The sequence below is a fragment of the Alosa sapidissima genome, chromosome 7 (assembly GCF_018492685.1).
Source record: "Alosa sapidissima isolate fAloSap1 chromosome 7, fAloSap1.pri, whole genome shotgun sequence".
Classification (NCBI taxonomy): Eukaryota; Metazoa; Chordata; class Actinopteri; order Clupeiformes; family Clupeidae; genus Alosa; species Alosa sapidissima.
The window spans coordinates 37,515,819-37,540,492 of record NC_055963.1 but is presented as its reverse complement, the minus strand read 5'-3'; the positions used below and the strand labels follow the sequence as shown (position 1 = coordinate 37,540,492).

General features: G+C 40.8%; 1 protein-coding gene and 1 long non-coding RNA gene across 3 annotated transcripts in view; one reads left to right on the top strand and one right to left on the bottom strand.

Moving 5' to 3' along the window:
• The window catches only part of LOC121713558 (SH3 and cysteine-rich domain-containing protein 3), a 79,126-nt gene extending 64,095 nt beyond the window's left edge, over positions 1-15,031 (bottom strand). Inside the window, exons 1-3 of the mRNA XM_042098257.1 lie at positions 14,872-15,031; positions 6,441-6,475; positions 6,270-6,348 (exon numbers count right to left, since the gene is read on the bottom strand). Coding sequence (XP_041954191.1) covers positions 6,270-6,348; positions 6,441-6,457 — 96 coding nt within the window. The 5' untranslated portion in view covers positions 6,458-6,475; positions 14,872-15,031. The remainder of the gene's footprint in view (positions 1-6,269; positions 6,349-6,440; positions 6,476-14,871) is intronic.
• A 6,527-nt stretch (positions 15,032-21,558) lies between these two features.
• LOC121713582 lies at positions 21,559-22,834 on the top strand. Of its 2 annotated transcripts, XR_006032877.1 has the most exons (4): positions 21,559-21,682; positions 21,760-21,844; positions 21,933-22,013; positions 22,187-22,834. It is a non-coding gene; the product is annotated as an uncharacterized LOC121713582 (long non-coding RNA). The 2 variants fall into 2 exon arrangements; XR_006032876.1 differs by having other exon boundaries at positions 21,559-21,844.
• Positions 22,835-24,674: the final 1,840 nt, after the last annotated feature.

Below are 24,674 nucleotides of genomic sequence, written 5' to 3'. Positions count from 1 at the left end.
ATGCTACTCACAAAAATGTAGGCATGGGGACATGATGAAGTAGGCTATCCAACTGTCGTGTGTTAAACTAGATCTACTGCAGAGCGGTACAAAATATGACCGCCGCCCAGTCCAGCACATTTTTTCCACAAAAAGTAAATCACGCTGAAAGGCCTATATGATTCTAACTGTCTCACTAAATTGCATTATCCACACTCAATTCTCACTGGTATCTGCTAGACAACAAGTACCAAAACATGATTAGTTCATAGATTTCACATGTAAAATTCATTTTATACAACCCCACCCCCATCTTGCCTGTTCATAATTCTGAGAAATTCTTGAATTGTGTGCATGTGTGCGTGCACACGTTTATGTTTATGTGTGTGTGTGTGTGTGTGTGTGTGCATGCTTGTATGTTTGTCTGCGTATGTGTGTTTGTGCATGTGCATGCATGCGTACATATGTCTACTGTGTGAGTCAAAGTCAAAGTCAAAGTCAGCTTTATTGTCAATTTCTTCACATGTTCCAGACATACAAAGAGATCGAAATTACGTTTCTCACTATCCCACGGTGAAGACAAGACATATTTTACCAATTTAAGTCCACAGACAAACATAACATTCAAGTAAACAAAAAAGTAAGTAAATAAGAGGGCACATATAATAATGAAAAAAAATAAGAGCAGCAAAATTGGGTTGAAATTGTGCATAGACAGTCAATAAAATACTAGTGCAAAGTCAGGCCAATAAAAGGCTTGGGTAGTTCTGTTTGACCTAAGTAAGAAAGAAAGTGGCATAGTGGTGCAAGTTATGTAAGAGCAGCAGAAGTGTTGTGTTTTCAGGACAACAACAACAAGTTGTAAGGTGTACAAGTGTGCAAGTGTGCAAGTGGAGTAGTGCAGGCGGCCATTGTGGGTCCAATGTCCAGGATGTTATGTAGCTGAGGGTGGAGGGGGGAGAGGAGGGAGAGAGTTCAGCATCCTTACAGCTTGGTGTATGAAGCTGTTGGTGAGTCTGGTAGTGCGGGAGCGCAGGCTTCTGTACCTCTTCCCAGAGGGCAGTAGATCAAACAGATTGTGAGCGGGGGTGACTTGCATCACTCACAATTTTGGTCGCCTTGCGGGTGAGGTGGGTGGTGTAAATGTCCTTCAGGGAGGGGAGTGGAGCACCAATAATCCTTCCAGCTGTGTTCACTATGCGCTGCAGGGCTTTCCTGTTGTATTCAGTGCAGTATGTGTATGAGTATGTGTCATCCTAGGCCCTACGGTTCTCAAGATATTCACAGAAAGCTGTGTCTGCCCTACCCTCCTTTCGGGGGGTCCAGTCCAGCGGGGGGGCTACAGATCAAAACGAAAAACGATGGTTCCATGCTATCCATGTGGGGTTACATCCCCGGGAATCCTTGTTGGTGTACGGTCACTAAATGTACACAAATCATTTTATTGTAAGGCCCCCAATGAACGAAAGTTCACAAAACTTGGCATGCATTCGGAAGGTGTCATAATGATCCTACACTTTCAATATCGTGCAGTTTTGACCATGTCAGCCAGAGATATTGTGATGAAAACACCTAATTTTTTGCTTTTTAATTTTTAACTAGGTGGCGCTATACATGAAATAAGTGGTAATGGGATGGGTTGACATGCCCCCTTAAGGCTAACATACAAAAAAGGTGGACCTCCTAGGCCCTACGGTTCTCGAGATATTCACAGAAAACTGTCACCGGCCACCTACAGGCCAGTTGGTGTAAAGTAACATAAATTAATTTATTGTGTGGCCCCCCATGAACGGAATTCCACGAAACTTGCTATCCATGTGGGGTTACATGCCCACCAAGTTTCGTGTACCCTGGTCTTTCAGTGTCCCGGGAATCCTTGACGGAAATTTGGACATGCGAAAAAGAAAAAAAATCTGACTAAACCTATATGACCGCCGCTTCGTTGCGCGGCGGTCATAATTATTGTGATTACGAGCCAGTGGTTTTCAAACATGCGTGACTCGGACATCTAACTAAATGCAACAGACTCATATCGTCCTCGCATTCGCAAAATGAGGACCAGTGTTTTGTCAAATTGCAAATAGCTATTCGTTTTAACAAATTTTTATGATAGTATGCTTTTTGTATAGGCTACTATCTTAATCTTGGAATATCGGGAGGGAAGTGGCGCGTCTGCAGTCAGCCAAATATGAATGTAATTCTGCGGCATAAAGCAGATGTATTTGTTTATTGTACAGAAAAATAAAAATGACATGTCAAGCAGTCAATTGACTACATTGCAGTCAAGAAGTAGGGCAAATTAAGACACTGTTTTGATTTGCGTAGTTGCATTGCCCCCAACACTGACAATAACATAGCAGATTTCGATTTTCGCTACCACTGTGTAGTCAAGCCTTAAAGGAACCATATGTAAGATTGTGGCCAAAACTGGTACTGCAATCACTTTCAAAATACGGAAGAGCGGTGTATCCCCTCCCCCTCCCCCCTGACTCGAGGTTGCCAACCCTGATGGCGAAACACTACTGACTTCGTGATTAGTAGATAGGTGGAGGGTGGCGCATCAGGCCAAAACACAACATGACATGACAAAACACAACATCAACATCAGTTGAGGGCTGCAACTTCAGTTTTTAAATGACAATATCCTGGCCGGACTACTGTTGTCAGTGATATAAGTATTTGAAATGAACATGATTTCTTAATGTCTAGTGACATATCAGGGCCATTTTATGATTAATTGAAATATTTTTCTTACATACGGTTCCTTTAAGGCATACCCAAGTAGCCTTAATCGAGGTAATGTTTAATTATGCATGATTTATTTTGTTATTGAATTCGTAGGCTGGGATTCCTCTCGGTAACAATTATGTTTGGTAGCCTCCTGCTTTTTCAGAAGGGGCGGCAGTCAGGCTACTGACTGAGCGATGTACAGTGGCAGAGCGACGCACAGTGGCTGAAAGTGGTACTAAAGCTTCACGCAGCTTCACGCCTCGTAATGCGCGACTGAAGTGACCATTTGAAAGCGATGCCCACTATATGTGGTGTGTGCCTTACAGGAATAAATGCCATTTTTTATTTAGTGATTAAAAATGACCTTTCTGCGCTCCATATCTGTGACAGAACTGATGACCTGACTTGACCCGAGTTTAGCCTGTGGTGTGCCTATTGTGTCCACTGGCGCCTTAATGGGCTTAGCTGGGCTTCAGCCCAGGGGCCTCGACCAATGAGGGGCCTCCTAATAATAATAATGATAATCAATAATAATAAACGGCGTGTCCGTATTTGCAGCGTCATTAGCCTACTCACCTAGCCTAAATAATTGAGCACATCGTACTGCTCTTACATCCATGCAGAGGCCCCCTTTGTCTTCTCCAATTCTAAAGTGTAACAAAATGTAACAAAATGTAATAAATCCCAACGGGTGTAGAGGAGCTAGAGGAGAGGCTGAAACTGACTGACAAACTTATCATACAAACTGATATCTACAATTGAATTGTAGATATCTGTAATTCCAGAGAGATATCTACAATTTGATTCTGACTAGTCATAACTCCAGTTGAAGATATCTTTAATTCACCTCAATTCAAGATATCTACATGTTCCTTTTCAGATATCTTGAAGTTTTGACTAGTCAAAATGACGTTGTAGATATCTCAAATTGGAATTAGGGATAGTCATAATTTGATTGTAGATATCTATTATCAAGTTATAGATATCTTGAATGAGTTTTGATTAGAGATATCTGAAATTGGAGATATCTATAACTTTCATTCTGCCTAGTCAAAATGTAATTATAGATATCTTGAATTAGAGTTTTGACTAGGCGAAATGACGTTAGAGATATCTGTATTGCAATTAGCCTGGCGGGGCAATCCTATATCATTGAGATGTATAGTCTGGCATCGAACCATTCACCTCGCTTAATCCAAGGGGCGGGCAGAGAATTGTCTTTCAAATTGCCTAGGCATGCAATAGGCCAGCACTACGACCATATCCGTATCCGGTCGGCAAAACGGCAAATACATCCTTCTTCGAAAGTAATGACATATATACAGATATCTCTAACGTCATTTCGCCTAGTCAAAACTCTAATGACTTGACTTGACTTGACTTGACTTGGAGAACATCCACGGTGCTAAGCCAATAGAATACAATTCGATACTAGACGTACAGGCTGAGCAAATTAATTTGCCGCCGCTAGGGTGCGTCTAGATTTCTAGGCTATATTGCAATGCAAATTAGGCCCGCATTCCCACTTTAGGCGGAGAAGAGCGTGTTGTTGTTCAAATCATCAAATCACATAGCACCTGTTAACTGTTAACTTTGTAATTAGCACTAATTAGCACCATGTCAGAGCAGCCAGAGGGCGAAGGAGTTTTTAATCGTCTTTTTAATGCTGCAGCCTATGCAAGACAGGAGCTGGCAGCAAAAATTGATGATTCAATGTTGCTTTAATTTTTTCGATTACAGCCAACACTATTATAAATGGAGTTTCCTGTAGATGGTGCTGGTGCATTTAGTAGCCTAGGCCTACTAATTTATGTAGGCTACGAAACAGAGATCAAGCCAGTTGATAATGTGAGAGTCTAATAAACCACACGGTGTCCCTGAGTTTTAGTTATTTTAGATGTCAACAAGACATTACAGCCATGACTGCTTATTCTTCTTCCATTCATAGAAATAAGGAAATAAGCCCACTTTTTCTTCGATTATGTTGGGGAGGGGAAATTAGCTGACAGGGAATGTCTAATAAGTAGATGGGCTCTGCTACGGAACTAAAGAGCAACGTCTTGCACAATAATTTGCACTAGTCATAATGACGTTTGAGATATCTTCACCTTTCATTCTGCCTAGTCAAAACTGAATTAAAGATATCTGCAATTGCCATTTAAGATGTGTGACGAGTTGAATGTTGTTTTCAATGACGTGATGACAGATATCTGTAATTCAGTTTTGCCTAGTCATCTGACGTTTCGACGTCACAATAGAGTCACAATTGCGTTACAGATATCTTGAATGACAATTCCAACTATCCAAAATGTAATTGCGACTAGTCAGAAAGACGTTGTTGATATCTACAATGTTAATTCCAGATAGTCAAACTTAGCGGGTAAATGTTAAAATCGCTTGCCATATGTGAACAGTCTCTAAAATAAGGATAGCTTCCTTAGTATAGCGTCGTTGATCTTTTTTCTTCTCTCGCTCTCTCGGGGGTAGTCTGTAGAGCATTTGCTCTGCTGCAGGCTTGTGCGTTGGCATCGCCCAAAATGCTTGATTGCATTGCATTCTCCAAATTTTTAGCTAAGTTTTCATGTACCACATCAGAACTTTTGTTAAGTGAATCTTTTGAAAAAAGCTTTACAATTACCGTTCGGCCCTTGTTAGCTGCCTTCGTTATCGCCCAGCTCACCTCAGCTTGCAGCCATTCACTCCGTGTCTCCACATACCCAAAATATTTGATTGCATTGCACTCTTCACATTTCTAGCTAAATATTCATGTACCAAATCAGCATTTTTGTTCAGTGATTCTTTTGTAAATTGGCCACCTTCATATCGCCCAGCTCACCTCATTTCACTCATTCGTCTTCATTAACACTTCCGGTAGAATTCTCAATCTTTTTGGCCTCTATGTGTCCAGTTACATAGTCTATCTGTTCTTGGTCTTGAATTTTGTGAAATACATTTTTAAATAAGTGCGACTTATATATGTTTTTATCCTCTTCATGACGCATTTTTTGACTGATGCGACTTATAGTCCGGAAAATACGGTATATTAAGACGTGCTAGTAATCCGTCATTTTCTGTCATAGCCTACTGTGTCAAGTGTAAACAGGAAGTTGCCTAGTAAGAAGCAAATTAACAGGAGTCCTGCATAGAGTCCATTAAACAAAGCCTCGAGGAAAAGAATTACTGGTTAGCGCTTCATACTTGTAACCGGAGGGTTGCCGGTTCGAACCCCGACCAGTAGGAGCGGCTGAGGTGCCCTTGAGCAAGGCACCTAACCCCTCACTGCTCCCCGAGCGCCGCTGTTGTTGCAGGCAGCTCACTGCGCCGGGATTAGTGTGTGCTTCACCTCACTGTGTGTTCACTGTGTGCTGAGTGTGTTTCACTATTTCACGGATTGGGATGAATGCAGAGACCCAATTTTCCTCACGGGATCAAAAGAGTATATATACTTATATATACTTACTTAAACTGTGCCATCTGGCGGTCTTCCACCAGTCGTAGAGCCACAGTTACATACATAAACAGCGTTCTGTTCTGTGTTTAGTTTTGTGACTTGCACTTACCGTGTTATCATCTTCTTTCACCACATTATCAGGTGCAGGTGGGTTATCATGAAAGTCCAAAGAATCCTTATCCTCTAACCTGAATGTGGGGGGAAAACATTTAATAACAAGTCTGCTGTTTTTAGAGTCATTATTACATTTATGCCACGTATAAATAAAAAGTAAACTTACTGGTCATACTGTGCCATGACTGTTCTGGTCAGTGTCTGAATGTTGGTTAAAACAGAAGACATTGTCAATTTAAAGAAATTCAGAGTAATCACGCAAATAAACAATTCACAATTACAACACCAAAAGTTGGGATGGTATGTCAGTTGAGAATAAAAACTAAATGTAATAATCTGCAAATCTTGTAAACTCATATTTAGCTGCAAAAAGGACACAGACAACAAATCAAATGTTGAAAATTACAAATTTGACTATTTCATGGAAAATACATGTTTGAATTTTGAATTTGATACCAGCAACAAGTTTCAAAAAAAGTTGGGGGTAACAAAATGCTGGAAAAGTTGTGTAATGATAAAGAAAACAAAAAAAGTAATGTTTCACAACTAATTAGGCTAAAATGGTCACGGATATGCAGGAGGACCCAAGCGCAAAACTTGTTGCAGGCAGAAACTTCAATAAACATGGGATAACATTTTCATAAATAGTCCCTTAAATGATAGATTCTGGTGACTTTTGTGGATATAAATGGACATCTATCGGACATAAGATGAACAAACCCAATACAAGCCTATATTACAGTAGCATCTTTGTGTAGAGTAAATATAGGTAATAGGGTCTAGACTTTCCAATTCTACAATAAAATATCAAAGAATGTGTTAAATTGTGAAGATAGATGCAATTAATGTGAAAATAGCACATTTTAGTACTAATTTTAGTATAATTAAATTGTTTTTTGTTAATAAAAAACAGGGGGGCTAAGTAAGTGCATGTTCTTTTTTCAGTTTTATATATACCTCAATAGAACAACAAAGACTAACAGGAAATATGTGGGAAAGACAGACAGGGCCCCAGTAACGTCTTAAGTCTAGTGACGCCTCTGCTCTGTAGCTAGCCATATTAGAATGTCTTGCATTACAAATTAATTTAATCATTGCATTTGCAGGCACACAACTGAGTACACTCAAGACTAAAGCGGTAGTGTGATCGGGATGGCGTTGTGGTAATAGAAATAGGAGACAGAGTTGGTTTCTCCAAACAATAATCTCAAATCAATCACTAAACTTGAATTTCCCCTTGGGGATCAATAAAGTATCTATCTATCTAAACTTTCAATATATCAAAATGAACTTTGACAACCCTCTTCAATTATAGGGTAAACAGGATGCAAATCACAAAAAGAGTTTTAGGCCTATAAGCAGGGGCAATCACTTGCTCACCTCAGACCATTCTACCTCCTTCTGCAGTCTAAACCAATGCACAAGCAATCAATCAATTATCTAATAAAATGCACCTTCTCTATATAAATATCCAGAAACACATTCAATACCATAAAACCCACAGTTTCATAACAAGGCAATCCTAGTATATCATTTCATAACCTAATACATAGCATAAATAACCAGAACGTCCCAAACACCCCTCTTGTCCTGCACACTTGACCTCTGCCTGGGCAGTACGTCACACTCCACAAACTTATACATTTCTCAGTCCCCAGACCAGGAAGCAAACAGAGAATTAGAAGTAATTGTACTAGTGTGAGAAGATCTCTGGACTCCTCCTAAAAAGGGTTGCCCAGGTCCTTCATCACACCAAACAACTTCTGGACCTTGTCTGTTAAGGATTTCTGAGACTGGTTAGTCTGTTCATGGTGTCGGATATCTTCACTGGCTACTTTGGCCTGAGATGCAGACTCATACTGAGAAACCAAATAACTAAAGTCCAGATACCATCCATCGCATTAGGGCTGATGGGTTCTCAGTTATTCCAATGGCACCACCATCACCTTTGACAATTGCATTGGCCTGTTCATGGGTTTGGTCAAAAGCCAATCCGGAAAACTCTTTGTGGGTCTTGTGGACCACAAAGTTCCCTTGCTGAAATTCATTGGCCAACTGAGGATGTGTTTGTTGTAAAGAGTCCATGTCCCTAAAGTGTATGGAAAGACATCTAGTATAGTTGACATTATTGATCACAAAGAAAAGGGGATTAGTGCAGACAATGATTGACAATACAAAGTGAAGTTTGCTTCTCTGAAAGACCTGATCAAAGAGAACATCACCAATTGCATTGACATCACAAGCTCCCAGAATTGAAACTGTGGACTCTTCATCTGCCTCTTCTCACACCAGTCTTCCCAACTTAAAGAAGTATGGCCTTGATCAATATTCGAGAGAGAGAATAAATGATATTCGAGAGAGAAAGAGGATCAACGATATTCAAGAGTGAGCTTCGATCACGATTTTCGAGTGCAGTCCAACTAATTTTGGCCGCCATCTCGGAAACTAGCCTTGAAATAGATTCCTTTCTATGCACCATTAATTTTGCCATGTTAAAATACATACAAATTGATGCCTATCATGTAAATACGCCCAGCCATCAAAGTTCTACAGCAAAAACATTTTTATTACATTTGATGTGGCATCTTGAAAAATGGCCACCATGTTGGATTTTCAGGTGGCTAATGTGCTTTCCTCAAAAAATAAGTTCTAGTGATTATTCATGCCAATTTTGGTGCTTGTATCACAAAGTGAACGATGGTCCTGGAATATGGACTTAACCTGCCTCCATACTGATTAAGGGCGGCACTTTGAGTCCCACACCTTTGCAGATTTTTGTCAGCGGATGGCCATTCGGAGGACTCGGACCACTGGACCACTGCTCTCCACCCTCAAAGTGATGGCCTTGTTGAGAGATACAACTGCACCCTTGCCGAACAGCTAGCCTTTTGTGTGCAGCAGGGTCAGAGAGATTGGGACCTGCAGATTCCCCTGGTCCTCATGGCAAGTCGTACTGCAGTTCAAGAGTCCACAGGTTGCAGTCCAGCCTATTGATGCTTGATAGAGAACTGCGGACCCCACCCTCACTCCTCATGGGCCTACCCCCTGATGCTCCAGATGCCCCTGGGCTTGAGTATGCACACCAACTGCAGGACCGACTCCAGCTAGCTCATGACTTTGCGCGCCATCAAGCCATTCAAGCTGGTGAGTTGGTCTGGGCAAAAAGAATGGTCGCCCAAGCTCGACTCAGCATGGGACGGGCCTGCGTACGTAGTGGAGAGTTGGGGAAGTGACATATCACGGTGTGTGGTTATCCACCGTGATAGGCTGGCTCCTTACCGAGGGGATCGTAATCCCTTTGTCCGTGGAAGTCCGCGTCGTTCTCCTGGGGTGAACTGCCCTGAACCTGGAGGAGCTGAACATGCAGTGCCAGGGAATGGGTGGGGAACCTCAGAAGAGTGCGAGGACTATAATTCCATTGCCCTTGTCCCTGGGAGTGTTCCAGGAACACCTGGAGGAGCTGAACACGCAGCGCCAGGTGGACCTGGAGGCAACCAGGATCAACCAGGCTTGGGATTGTGCTGGCCAAACCCTGCTGCACCTGTGCCTGACGACCACAGGGGGGAGAGGGCTCGTAGGAGCTCAGCTCACCGGTTTGCGGACGTGTCCAGCACCATCTTGTCCGGATGGAGGGAGAGGGTACGGAGGCCACGCGCCCACCGAAGACCGGCAGCACCGGACGACATTCCTGTGTCGCCCCTTGGTGCTGTGCTTCCAGGTACATCACTGCAGTGGCTCCAGTAACATCAGCCTGCGTATAGCCTGAGGCCCAGGAGAGGACTTCGCCCGCCTCGGCGCTTTGACGAGGCCATCTTTCCTCGAGGGCGAGGAACTTAAAAGGGGGGGCAGTGTAGCGCTGAGGCTATTTGCCACCGTGTTGGACTTTCCCCTGTGTTCCCCTGTGTCTTCTGTTTTCCCGGTGTGTGTGTGTGTGCGCGAGAGTGTTTGTGTCTCCCTCTCCCTCCTGTGTCATAGAATGTGTCAATGAGTCCTGATGTGTTTGGGGGGATGTGTCCGGGAGGGAATATTTAGGGGTTCAGATAGGTTAGTGATTAGTGAATAGAATAGGGGGTTCTAAGGGGGTCTAGTAAGTTTAGTCAGAGTATAAGTGGATTATGTGCGAGTGAGTTGTGTTGCATTGTGGGCCGATGAGTGTGTATGACGAGTGATTGAGACCGTGATTTATTAGAGTGATCAGTTTTTTTTTTTTTAGTGGACACCTCCTGCTGCCTGTGCCCTAGCCTGTACTTAAGTAGAGGAAATAAATTACCGGATTTTCGGAACGATAATCAGCCTCGCTAGCCTGACGCAGTCATACTCAATTCTAGTCAGAATATGAGTCTGATACTGCTCCATTGGGACATAATTATGGGACGTGTTTCAACCGATACAGGGGGGGAATGCCTCTGCACTCAATTGGATAGACCTAACCAATCAGAGCAACGAAATAGCTTACCATGAGGTGTAGGAAGAAAACACATGAACCATCCTTCTTCTCCACAAATGCCTTAACATTGTTTTCTGGTCTTTTGTAAAAGTTAGTGCCGTCAATAACTCCTAGCCTACAACACTCATTAGTGAAATCTAAGAGATACGTAGTACTAGGGTAGGCTATTAGGAAAAACTGACCTGGATCCCCTCCATTTTTAAAAATAATTCTGTTGAACACTGATATGCTACAAACATGTTAAACAACTGGGAAAGGCTGTCGCAAATCCCTCGAACAGGTGGTCATTCAGAGATTTCAAACGAACGAGGGAACATGTTGCAATGCAACAGCGCTGTTTTCCCTTGATGAAAGTGAAACCACAAGTTTTCCCACATCTCAACTTTGGCCAAAATTTTCAGATATAATCGTTTTCAGTGATAAAACCTCATTAAATAATATGCATTTTCCATATGGGGTCTTAAAAGCCATGTATCCTTCTAGCCACAGCGTTTTTGTTTCAAACGTAAGCCTAATCTAAGCGTGCTCAGATGACGTGATAGACCAGGCGCTGTTGCTCACCTGTCCATCATCGTAAAGCCCGATTTGATTGGTCCGCCCAATCTAGGGCGAGCATACTTGCTTCACAATGGAGCAATGCCAGACCGAACTTCCCGACCTCAAATGTTGTGGGCGGGACTAAGTTCGGAATGGCACCCAGGCTACAGCCTCGCAGTCTCCTAACTTCTTCGTTGGCGCTACAATATATACACCGTATTCCAAATGATATTATTTCCTAAGGATATTGACCATTATTATTTTGGATTATTATGGAAGTTACTGCCTTTTGCCTTGGCACGACTCTTTATTTGGCAGATATACAAAGGCATGAAGGTGAAGGTGTTCAAGAGACTTATTAAAAACATAATCTGCTCCTCCATTCCCAAGACATTCAGAAGCAATCCTTCAGACCAGGTCCAGAATGCATTAAGACATGAGAGGGTTTGTGTTCTCCTTCAGAGAACCAAGGTTATATTCATAAACTTACGTTCTCTTTCAGTCGAGTTCACTCAATGTTAACCAATAGGAACGCATATGCCACAGGGCCCTTATTGATGACGATGCACAAGCATTCACTCATGTTGCACGCACGGTAAAAGTCAGAAGGAAGGCAATAACGCAGCACAAGCAGAACACTAACCATGCTAGATAGATAGATAGATAAATAGATACTTTATTGATCCCCAAGGGGAAATTCAAGTAGTGTCTGGCTGTGGCTGGGTCATGATAGCAACTCTTGAGCAGCATGACTTTATGACTCCAGGGGCGTCCTGACAATCTCCTACAGCAAACTGCATACACACAGGGTTGACTGACAGGGCTGTCAGGTTGCTCACACATTTTTTTTTTTTAATGCCAAGGCGGTTATCAGTGTGGTTTTAAAGGACAGTATTTTCAGCTTGATGTTGTCTAGTTGCTGGAAGGTGGCATTAGCGATAGCTTTCAGAACCACCATGAGGTCCCATGGGGGCACTGGCACTGTTGAGACCGTAAGCACTGATTTGATGGGATATTATGAGCACACCAGTCAGCAAACACCAACAACTTCATAGAGTAGAGAGACTGTGTAGATGGTGCTCTCTCTCTCTGAACACTGCATTGTCTCCACAGCTGAGAGGGGTAGCTTGGTAGTCAATAGTCTCAACCGTTCAGAAGTCAAGTGGTTAGCCGCCAGCTCTCTGGGTTTGTAAGACAAATTGAGCCCTGCCCCCTAGTACTGAGATGAGTGTGAATAGGGGGAAAGATGTATAGTAGCATTTGTGGACAGACCCAGTGGCAGGATGTTGTGAATCAAGAAACATAGCTTGCAGTGGGTGGTCTCCCTGGATGCAACAGGTCAACCTGTGCCGCACCAAAATGTTGCTATATCCCCGCCAGGTGACCGTGATTTCTTCAGTTGTTCCTGGATTAACATTCTAATATTGTTCCTGGAACAACAACTCTTTAACCAGTCACTGCCATGTGATATCAGTGTGAGCCTTCTGTTCTACACAATGCCATTTTGAAATTTCCCTCCAGAATCAAAAGGTCACAACATCTTTTATCTCAATACAATAAGTCCTTGCATAGTTCTGCTGGAGATTAATTTCAAACAGCATTTGTCTAACCTCAGCCTGCTGTGAACTAAGAAAAAGCAGGTCCAATTTCTGCAAGCCAGCCAACCTGAGGTTTTTTTTGGCAGTTTGCAAACGGAGTGTATTACCACCATCTGCTGGACTGAAGTGTGATGGCAGGTTTCCCGGTTTTAGGTGCGTGCATTTGGTCAGTTAAAAAGTTATGAAAAGTAGCCTCCATAGTAGCCTAACTAGATCCACATACAATATCTTGTAATAGGCCTACAACAACGCCTGAGAAGGATGTATTTGTTTGGACAACATTAGGCTATACAGCCTAGAAAGGCTAAACTTAGGCTACCTTTAGTTTGTTAAATGTAAAGCCTAGCTTAATGTTACCTTTCTTGCCCATCTGAAATAACTCCTAGCTTTGCTCCTTCCCTCCTTTCTGTTTTTGTTGTTTTCAAAAACCTGTTATATCCGCAAAATACCCCCCCACGGACCACGGACCATCCAACGCATTCTATTAGCTATTCCAGGCATCATGTTTAATAAGCTGCCCTTTTTTTGATGAACACATACAGAGTTTATAAATGATATCCTTTAATTTCATGTTTCCATATCATTATGACCTGATTCGAAATTATGTATTTTCATGAATTAATTACAAAAGATTTAAAATTTTCATTTTACACCTGTCCGCCATAGCCCTTTTTATCTCGCGTACCCCCTAGAAGCAGCTCGCGGACCACCATCAAAATGATTTTGGAAACGTTAGGTTATGGTAAAACAACTCTTAAAGGTGCCTTTAATTAATAATGAATAAAGTAATCTATCGATCTATCTATCTATCTATCTATCTATAAGACACAACTTAGATTGAGCTTTACTTTGATTGGGACAAGCTTCCATAAGCTGAAGTCACTCATTTATGATTTCTACAGCTATCCCTACAGTAATTAAGAGACTGTCATAGAACTCTGAACCAGTATTCCAAAGATCCCTTTCACTCTCTTTTTAAATTGATTTTAACAAACTTGATCTGCACTAACCTCTCTCTGAGCGTTTTTCAAGCAGAACAGAGAACACAATCTTGAACCAGTTCAGTTCAGAATTTGTTTAACCTTGGTGCAATCTAGTGAACCAGCCCGCATTTCCACCAGTTATGAATGGACAACAATGGTGTTGCATGCATAAACAAAAGTTAATGATGCAACATGATATGACAGGAGGATGATATATGACAGTTGTCCCGTAACATCTGCAGTGTAGTGCTTTTTGTCTATTCATGGCAACAGTTGATATGGAGGGAAAGCTCAGGCTTTTAGCTTTCTCTTCTCTGAATGGCAGAATGACACACTCACTCCAGTTCACAGGAAAAAACTAAAATTTTTTGGCTCCAGCTCCATCAAAGTGCCACATTTTGAACCGGTTTTTGTTTGGTTGAGATGCTCAGAACGGTTCACGAATGTGAACGGAACCAATTCTCTGTCAGTGGAAAAGGGCTATCTGTGCTCTACTGGCTAGTTCTGACCTCCTAATATTTTCTGCTTGTGTCCTGTGGGGTGCATACATAGATCTTGCTTGGCTTTTGGCTGTGTAATGATTCCTGTATGATCCCTGCAAGGTGATCAATCAATCTATCAATATGAACTGTATTGAATATATAAGATAATTACATATACATTGGACAAATATTGTGGTAATGCTATCTATCTCGTTACTCTCAGTTATTTCTATATATATATATAAATAACTATATATCTATATATAATGTTGCCATCGGTCTCCCTCTATATGCATGTAATACCTTAAACTTTCTACTCTGATTTTGTAACAGATTGATTAATTAATGGATTAATTCATGTAAGCTTATTATTTACTTCTGTTAATACAGAGCCCTTGGACACAGTCTTTAAAAATTACACTAATAATAGTAATCGTATTGATAGTGAATACAATTGGTCTTTTGGAATCAGATCGAATGCATAATTAATACTTGGAAAAAAAGAGGTGTTAAAGGTTTGAAGAAGGAGTACTTTGTTGGTATACTTTACCTTTGCTCGAGGTCAACTGTTACTTCACCCTTACAGTCCAGGATTGAAATATGCCAAAATAAACCTATATCTGCTCATATATTTCTGAAATAAGTTTCTTCACATTGTCCCTTCTGCTTAAGGGTTGACTAGAGAAGAGGGGGGTGGCGGCTGTCATCAAGCATGCCTAAGCTTGAGTATCTCAGACAGCTGGGTGGAAAGATGACAAGGAGTAATTGGAAACCCAGTCATTTCTTAAACCTGTGAATGTGCACATGTTCTCTCTCTCTGGCATACGCTCCCTCATGTCTCATAATGGTGTATTTCAAGGCATAAGAAGTCTAGAATACATTTAAGTTCTAAGATATGGTTTTGGCATGTTGATATAAAAAAAGACATATGTAAACAATTCATTTTTAACAAAATGGCTGGTTATGGTTACAGTTAGCAGATGATCAAAGATGACCTACAGAATATGAACAATAAACAAAATTGACAGTTCTTGGTAAAAAAAATATTGGTAAGCATAAATTAAGCAAAATAATCTAAATTATATCAAAACAGTTATATCAATAGCAATATTAAATATCAATAATGAAATTAAACATAAATATACAAACCATAACTCTGAAATAATTAATTAATTAACTAGAAAATGTAATTTCGAGGAAATTACCAGTGCATGAAAAACATGCAAAACATAAGCTATTTTAACATAAAATGCAAAACAAACTTTTATTTGGAAACAGTAGTGGGCAGAGGAAACAGCTGGCGGGAGTCATAGTTGATGACGACTGACAGTTGAAATGGCTGAACAGTAAAATAGTTGAGTAGTTTAAATAGTTAAATTATTTAATAGTGAATTATTGTAGTGAGGACATTTATGTTGAAACAGTTGTGGGCAGAGGAAATAGTTGAACAGGATCTGTAGTCTTAAAGCTGCAGTTGGCAAGTCTGACAGATTGAGGGGACTTTTATGTTTACAACTCTCATGTCCCTCCCCCACTACCACAGAGCACCCTCTCATTGAGTTTGTCAGTGCGCACTTGACTGCACCAGACTGTGATTGACAGTCAGATCTCGCACAGCTCTGCTCTGATTGGACCAGAAGAACCTGGAGCTGTGGATTTTTACAAAACAAATAACAGGCTCTATAGAAGTAGATAGATAGATAGATAGATAGATAGATAGACAAATAGATAGATAGATACTTTATTGATCCCCAAGGGGAAATTCAAAGTGCAGGTTGTTTTTCTAAAACCGGCTGATTTATGTTGCTCTGTCGAAGCATAGTGTCGGTTTCAGTGAGTATGATCAAAAAAAGCCAGATTGTATGCTTAAAGCCTGAGACCAGTGTTTCCCACATAATTGGATTCAAGTTGTGCTGACGGAAGCTGCTGACTTGGATGGTGGTGGTGGGGGGAGGGGTTACATGTGTAGGTTTAAGGTTGTCTTTGTATAGGTCTAATTGAGTGCCTGTCACTTTAAGACGTTCGTGAGGGAATACTTGCAACACAGTTAAAAGGCTGCTGATGTGTGGATGCAATTCATAAGGTTTTCTACGTAGTTAGGACAAGCACTTTTGAGTCTTGGAAAACACTTTTCCATTCACAACGGGATTTTGCAAACATTCATAAGACCTTAGCAGATTTAACTTGAATGCAGCAGTTTTGAACAAATTTGCGCAGCATGGTCACAATGCTAAGTGGATTTAATAGCAATTTAGCCCGCCGTCGTCTATGCAAGGCTTCTATGTGGCAACAACAATCCTTAATGTTTTGTTAAAGCACATGCAGAGGAGAGAGCAGGGCGGGGCAAGGAAAGGCTGCGTGCATAAAAAGCACAGCTCAATGAAAGGATTTTTATCTTATCTTTAATTGAAATAGAAGCCTACAACATAGAACATGAATGTGTGGCGGCCGGTTTTGATTTCGTGGTGCCCCGCCACAGATTAGTCAACGTATGGGAAACACTGGAGACAGAGTAGACAGTTTAAAAGTTGATTTAGATAGTATAATGGATATTGATAGACAGAATGTTGAATGGATGTTGATAGATAGTTTAATGGGTGGATGAGTGAATGGTCTAAAGAAGATGGATGGATAGAACATTGGATGGAATGTGTGTTGTAGCCTTGTAGAATGGAGTTTGCCTAGTTGATCAGAACACAGTTGATACAGGTGCAATCAGTTTAACTGGCTCTTTGAGAGGGTCTAGGTAAGCAGCTGGTAGTTGATACAGGTGCAAATCAATACAGTGCCAAAGTGTGACATAGCGTTTCCATGACGGCAGAATCACTGGATCTAAACAAACTTTCGAAGTGGCATAAATAGCATTGAATGTAGACATGTGGCATCATTTCTAGCTAATAAAATATCCACATAACATGGATTCCCTGGCAGGTGTAATAGAAAGAAACAAAATTCCAGTGGATATTTCACGTCTTCTCAAAGACTGGCGGCTGTTAAGAGCAACGTTTTTTGCCAAAAAAATAAAGCCAAAACACGTCCGTGAATTTAAGGATTTTAACCGCATGCTGGTAAGTTACATGCAGGTCTCTTTTACGGAGGAAACCCATGCTAAAATAAAACTCTGTAGTCACGAATTTGATCGTGTTGGTGAATATATGTTGTAGTATGGGATTCCTACAGTGTAAAAAAAATATACTAACGTCTTAGAAACTTTGTAAAATTATTGAAATAGATTAAGAAAGCCACCGCTATGGTGATTTCTAATGGTAGATTGATTTGTTTAGATCCAGTGAAATTGCTGCCTTGGCAACACTACGTCATGGCTTCGGTACTCTATTACATTTAATTTAATTGGCCCTTTATGATGTCATAGTGCCAATGCAAGTCTATGGGGAAAAATAAACTTGTTACAGTGCATGAAAATGTACTGTTATCACTGGGCTTCTTATCTTTTATTATTATAGTGCATGAAAATGCACTATACTTCCTAGACTTCTTCTGTTTCTTCCGCTGACTGTTTTTTCTGTGCGCAATTTCTCTTGAACTGTTTAACTTAGAAACTTCATTCAAACTTTGTAACGTAGGTCTTCTAAAGGACATAGCTGCTATGTACTTTTCATCTTTGTAACTTTTATACTTTTTAAACTTAATTAAAAGCTACTCAAAATTTCCCCATAAACTTAACATTGGTGATTATAACATCACAATACGGCCATTAACCCTTTCGTGCCCGTGCCGAACATTCCATTTTTGGTGCTGGATGACCTTACACAAAAAAACGTGTATAATACATACCATCAATGGGATATACATACCATTGTAATCAGAAGGATCAGTTCTATGAAATGATGTAAAATACATATGGTAATGTTGATATAGTAATGAACAGTCTTTGAAAATCCTCTCCAAATGTATACTGAAATTCGTTAAAATTTAATTTAATTCACATAAAAGTGAATTTTCATCATATTTCTCTATAAGATAGAGAAAAATATAGAGTATGGCATGTTCAGCAAGTTGGGCTATTTAACAAAAAAGACTGAATTGGAATATCATGAACCCTTCAAAAGTTATGATAAATTTAGTGATCAGTTTAAAATAATGCAGGAAATGGGATTTAGAATGTTGACAGAATTTCTCTCAACATTCTAACATAAATCTTTCTCACCAACAACATAAAAGTATGCATAAAAACTAATAATGAAGTCAGACACAATGGTTTAGTTTTTTTTGGTTCATAAGAATAAACCATTTATTTGTATATAAGCAAATGCTAAAGTCAATAAGAATGATATAAAAAAAAACATGTACCTTACCAGTAATACAGGAAGTAAGTATACTGTATATTTATTGAAGATCATTTCGGAATAGAGACATGAAATACATTTGATTCAACAGATACAACTTCCTTATATAAATCAGTATAATATAAAAATGATATACATATATAAAATGTATTATTATTTATAAAAAGCTAGGAATACAATCAACTTCAACATCACTCAAAAATCAATGTGTTCTAAACATTTGAAACTGGATATATTTGAAACAAGCCTATTGAGAATAAACATACACACATATACACACAAACTCACACCCAGACACCCAGACACACACACACACACACACACAAACAGAGGAGGATAGGGAAAGGTGGGGTGGGGAACCTGAAGGTTGAACACAGAAGACCTATGACTCATTACGAAACGCATCCCCTTCTGCAGAATGCCAAATCTGACAGCAATTTTGTTTTCCAAAAATACCTACCGCTACACTCCGGGCCATACAAGCTACTTTAGTGTTATTATGGAATTTTTTTTATAACAAAGCCAACCATTTTTCTTTGGCTCCTGCTGTACAGGAATATGTACTTGATGAAAAGACGACAGAGTAGTAGTTGGAGCAGCTGAAGGCGAAAATGGCTGCCAGCTGTAGTTGTGATGGATTTTCTCCAAAGTCTTTCTGGCTGTAGCTACCAAACCTAGGTTCAACAGATTCTGCATTGCCAAACTTCAAATAATAAGAAACTATGGCAATGTCAATGGAGAAAAAATGTACACAATATGTATGTAGCCTGGGCCAGTAATAGTTTGCTGTTTTCCCTATCTCTCCCGTTCTGCACAGCTAGTCTCATGATTTTTCCTCTCTCTCTCTCTCTCTCAACATATGCTCTACGTCATCAAGTGGGAATGGGGTGATTGATTAAGCTACCTGCCGCATTACCGACAGGCTTATTTATAGGCACCTGGGGTCCTTAAGCCGGTAGCTCGTAGTAAACACAGCTGGTTCCGGTGTTATACGGTAAGTGGCTTTCATGTTAACTGGCTGGACTGTTTACTTTGCCTCTGGAGTTAACGTAACCGCCCCCTTCTCTTGCAGGTGTATTCAGCTGATGATTTAGCCTCCGATACCTGGCCGCAGATTCGTCTGTTTAACTGAAGTTCAAATAGACATGTTTGTGATGCTCCACTTTGTTGTTTAATAAAGCTTTACAACACGATGTGTCGGCGTTGGAAGTGTCAGGTTGTCTGTAGTAGGCTAGGATACATGCGCTGGACCATGAATATGCCACCAAATAAATAAAACTAAATAAACTCCACGTGGGTCTCGAACCACTACTAAATTAAACGGCTTGCATGATAACCTGACATTTACCTGCTTGCGCCACTAACCAAGCTGACACAATCCCCAGAAATTGGCGATACTTATTTAGGCCTATAGGTCACCTAGTATGTTATTGTGTTTGTAGCAGGTTAACACAGTGGATAATGGTAACTGGCTACTGTGTTATCTTGCTGCATTGCCCAAGCCATTTAGACCTTCAAAGTATAGCCTAGGCTTAATGGTTTTTACGTTTCACTGACTGCTGGTCAGGCTGCCCGCGGCCACCTAGTCTATCTTCAGCCTAAATTGAGGAAGCATTGCTTGTCTAAAATGTATACATTTAAAAAACTGTGAATGGCGAGGTTTGAACCCGTAGGCTAGACTAAAGAGAGCCTTATCATCGCTTGAACCTGTTGCGCCACATACATCTTATCCCTTGGTGAGAAATAAATCATTAAAATATATATAAATCCAATACACCTCAAACCTAACATGTCAAAACACGAACGTAAATAGCCTAGGCCTACGTGTATCTTGTGATATTTGATATTACATCTCTTTTATGATATGCAACATTTTGTGTAAAATGAAGACCCATTAGACTTTTCCTGCACATTGTGCGTTTCAATGCGTGTTTCACGTTCGTTGTGATCAGGTTAATATGCAGATTATAGGCTAGTTCTAGTGTTGTCATTCGAGTTCGAATCTTTTTTATTTATTTTATTTATTTGCTGCATGGCGTTCATAATAAGACACTTCACGTAGTCTGGCAGTGTAACCAGGTTAATATTGCATTTTATTTTGGAGGTTGAAATCTCACCAAAACCCTTCAACAGAGTGTATTATTTGTTGTGCTATCATTTCGTTGTGCTATCTATGTATTTTTATTTTGGGACTTTTATTGTGAAAGTCAGATAAGCTTTCTTGTGTTGATTCTCGTTCTCTCGTCAGTTACCGCTAAACTTGACTGAGAGAGGCATTTTATGGATGAACGTGCGTGTGCTCTGCTCCTTTATGTTTAATTATACACCAGATGCAGTTTGTGTGAACCAGTGGAACGAATAAACCTGTCAGTGGTCCTTGAGTGTCCTGTGTCCAGCTTCACATTGTGCACAACACAACGCAGAGTAGTCGGGGAAGCGCAGGCCAGAGCTTCACCCGTTACAGCAGCAATCAGTGAAACGTGTGTAAACTGAACCATGATAGGCTACTTTGGGCAACATTGCAAGATACTGTAGCCAGTCACCATAATCCGCTGTGTTAACCTGCTAAACACAATAACATACTCGTTGACCTCATTTACTAGTAGGCCTATATCACCAATTTCACTGAGAAGTGTCAACTGGTGAGTGGCGCAAGCAGGTTGGTGTCACGTTATCATGCAAGCAGTTTAATTTAGTAGTGGTTCGAGACCCACGTGGAGTTTATTTAGTTTTATTTATTTGGTGGCATATTCATGGTCCAGCGCATGTAGCCTAGTCTACTACAGACAGCCTGACACTTCCAACGCCGACACATCGTGTTGTAAAGCTTTATTAAACAACAAAGTGGAGCATCACAAACATGTCTATTTGAACTTCAGTTAAACAGACGAATCTGCGGCCAGGTATCGGAGGCTAATCATCAGCTGAACACATCTGCAAAAGAAGGGGGCGGTTACGTTAACTCCAGAGGCAAAGTGAACAGTCCAGCCAGTTAACATGAAAGCCAGTTACCGTATAACACCGGGTTGGTGTTACCGCACCGCGAGTCCACAGGTATGTCGGAGTTTCTTTCACGTTCTGTTGTCACGATAAGTAGTTTGCTAAGTGGGCATTTGTTTAACTGTGTATAGGAGAGCAGACGCGGGCAGGACCATAGCAGGCTTGTGTGTGCATGTGTGTGAAAGCGGCCGTGTTGTTATTAACGTCAGCTAGAAGGTACGTTCTAGAACTGAGCTGTGTGTTTGCCTTCTGTCTGTAGTATGATACTGGACTCAATGTAGCATTTTATGTACTATTTCACCAGTGTCCGCCAGCACGGTTAGCCAGCACAGTTACTGTAGTGGTGAGTGACTGGTTCTCCAGAAGCCATTGCCTCCTTGGACAGGTATGTAGGCTACTAAACCTGATCTGTACATTGCTTTGCATATTGCCAGGCCATAGCGGCCATTCATGTTGGTTCTAATAATGTAGAACACTGCAATGCTGACTGGCTAATATTTTACCATGTATTTAATTGTTGTGCAACCATTCTTACCTTGTTTGTTTTTATGCTTGCAGTGTCAAAGATCCCTGCAACTACACAACGTTGCTAGTTGCTGTTCTCTTTACTTATATGTTTGGTGCCGTCCATAATTTATTTGTTTGTTTGGGTTGCCTATCTTCCTCTGGCCTACCGGCCGTAGTGTTTGTGTAAAAGGGTGAGCCGTAGGCTAGAGTGGATTTATTTTGTTTATTCTTTTTCATTATTATTATTTGTGTTTTTTTTTTTTTTTTTTTTTTTTTCTCTCTCTTTAAGTCCAGTGTCTCCCCTCCCTCATCCTAGCTGAAAGCCTCAGTGTTTAGCAGGCCCATTAGTGACTTAGCTTTGGGTAGCCGGTCTCTAGTGTTCCCACTCCAGTAGTCCAATAGCAACGGCAGTGTGTGTAGGATGAACTCTTAATTGCTGTGTCACATTTGTGTGTGTGTGTGTGTGTGTGTAGGATGAACTCTTAATTCCCTTTCCACGTATCACCTGAGTGTATTTTCCCAGCACCTAAACGTATGTTGTTCAGTGTGCGGCAGACCACGTGTGTTAGAAAGACCTGGCCTAATCTTAGTCTTCCTATTGGCCCATGCTGAGATTCCCCAGTCCCTACCCTTGTCCATATGGTTCCCTTTCTTTTCTTTCATTTCTTTTTTGTTTATCTGGTGACTAACCAACTGCCTTGTGAAACTATTTATTAATAAAGATTATATTTTTATACTTTCACCAACTGTGACGACAACATTATTAGAGTTCCCCTTGCTCAGATGAACTATACCTTTCAAGGGGTGGCGTAGTCAGCTTGCCCTATAGGGGCGCTACAAGTATTTATCATTTGGTCAACGCTCCCTGATCCTTGCAGAGACTTGGTTCCCCAGTAGCAATGGATATTAGGGAGGGAAGTGAAGCCCCATGTCAATGATCAATCCCAGAAAACTGTGAAACTCTTCTGGGGTCTCTTCGTTCCATGCCCCTGCACTGTGTGTTTGCATACGACGGCCTACTAAGCACAACCTCCCACCCGTTCCGGTTGGTAAAACCACATATGCCTGGGACAATAATGTGAGTAAAAAACAACATAAGTCTATTTCACACAGTGTTTTAGTGGCAGTCTGCACCACCCTACGCACGCCACCTAAATCTATACCTTCTGAGTGCATCATCTCATCAGCAGTCAGCTACTTCTTCAGGCCAGCAAGTAGGTCTTGTCATCCTCCATCTGAAACAACAGTTAAATCATGCAAATGTAATACCTTTCTTAATTTAAAAAATAAAAGCACAAAACTACAGATAAGTGTGTGTGTGCACATACATACACAAGAAGAGGTAGCCTAAACTATTGAAGCATTCTGAGGAACTTAAAAATATTTAGAAGTATGAAAAGTAATTTTATTACAGATCTGATTGCCTAGCTGGCATCAAGATAAAGACAGATTACATTTCAGGCGGGGTAACAACCCAAGGAAAGGCAATAATTACATTTCTGACAGAATCCGTGATTTCACATCTTGTTTTCTACAACTACATATTGAGAGAAGTAAAAATATCGCTCAACTTATTTTATGTCAGAGAACGTAACGACGCAAATTAGAAACGCGGCACCCATTGATTTATTCAGCTTTGGTATGCTACAGCAGTGGTTCTTAAACTTTTTGTCTGGCGACCCCACAAAAAAGTATGGCGAGGTCTGGCGACCCCACTTTCCCCAAACCCATTCTGTCCTTACTCAAATATTCCCCTCAAACGTTAACAACTAAATCAAGCAAAAACTAGAAAGCAAAGTCATTTGTTTTATTTACTCCATATGAACAACATCACGAACAAACAATCACGAGTGTAGGCTGCCGCTATATCAGATCAGAGCGCTATGTGCGTAGCGCGCGCACACACACAAGCACGCACACACACATGCAGCATTAGGCCTACAACGTTACATTAATTATATTTATGGGGATAACAATAACAGTATTTTTTTATTTCCCTTTTCTGGTTTACTATCTTTAACAATTTCAATGGGAAGGGTGGGCATGCTTCCGTTAACATAGCAAGTTAAAGGAGAATTCCGGTGTGATATTGACCTAAAGTGTATCGAAACATGATACCGAGTGTGAACGTATGTCTCATAGCCCATCTCGGCTTGTCCCCTGCACTCCAAAATCTGGCGCTAGTTAGCCGATGCTACCAACATCTTTTTCAATAGTGGTGCTTCGGCATCGGGCTAGCCATGCAAATAAATCACTGTTTTACACCTATTTACGAGGCTCAATGTATCTCCACACTTCATTGGTAGACTTCCGAGGGCCCTGACATTTAAAACGAGACATTGAGAACTTTGAAAAAGCACTGGTAGTTTACTTACAAGACGATTTATACAGACAGTATCTTTACGAAGTTTAGCGTTTGCAGCCATCTTGAATTTAGTCACGATAAGTTGAGCAACGAGTAAGAATGAACAGGTATGATAAGGGATCAGATTCCAAAAATAATTCAGTGGAAATGCATGGATTCCAGTTGCTGCTACTG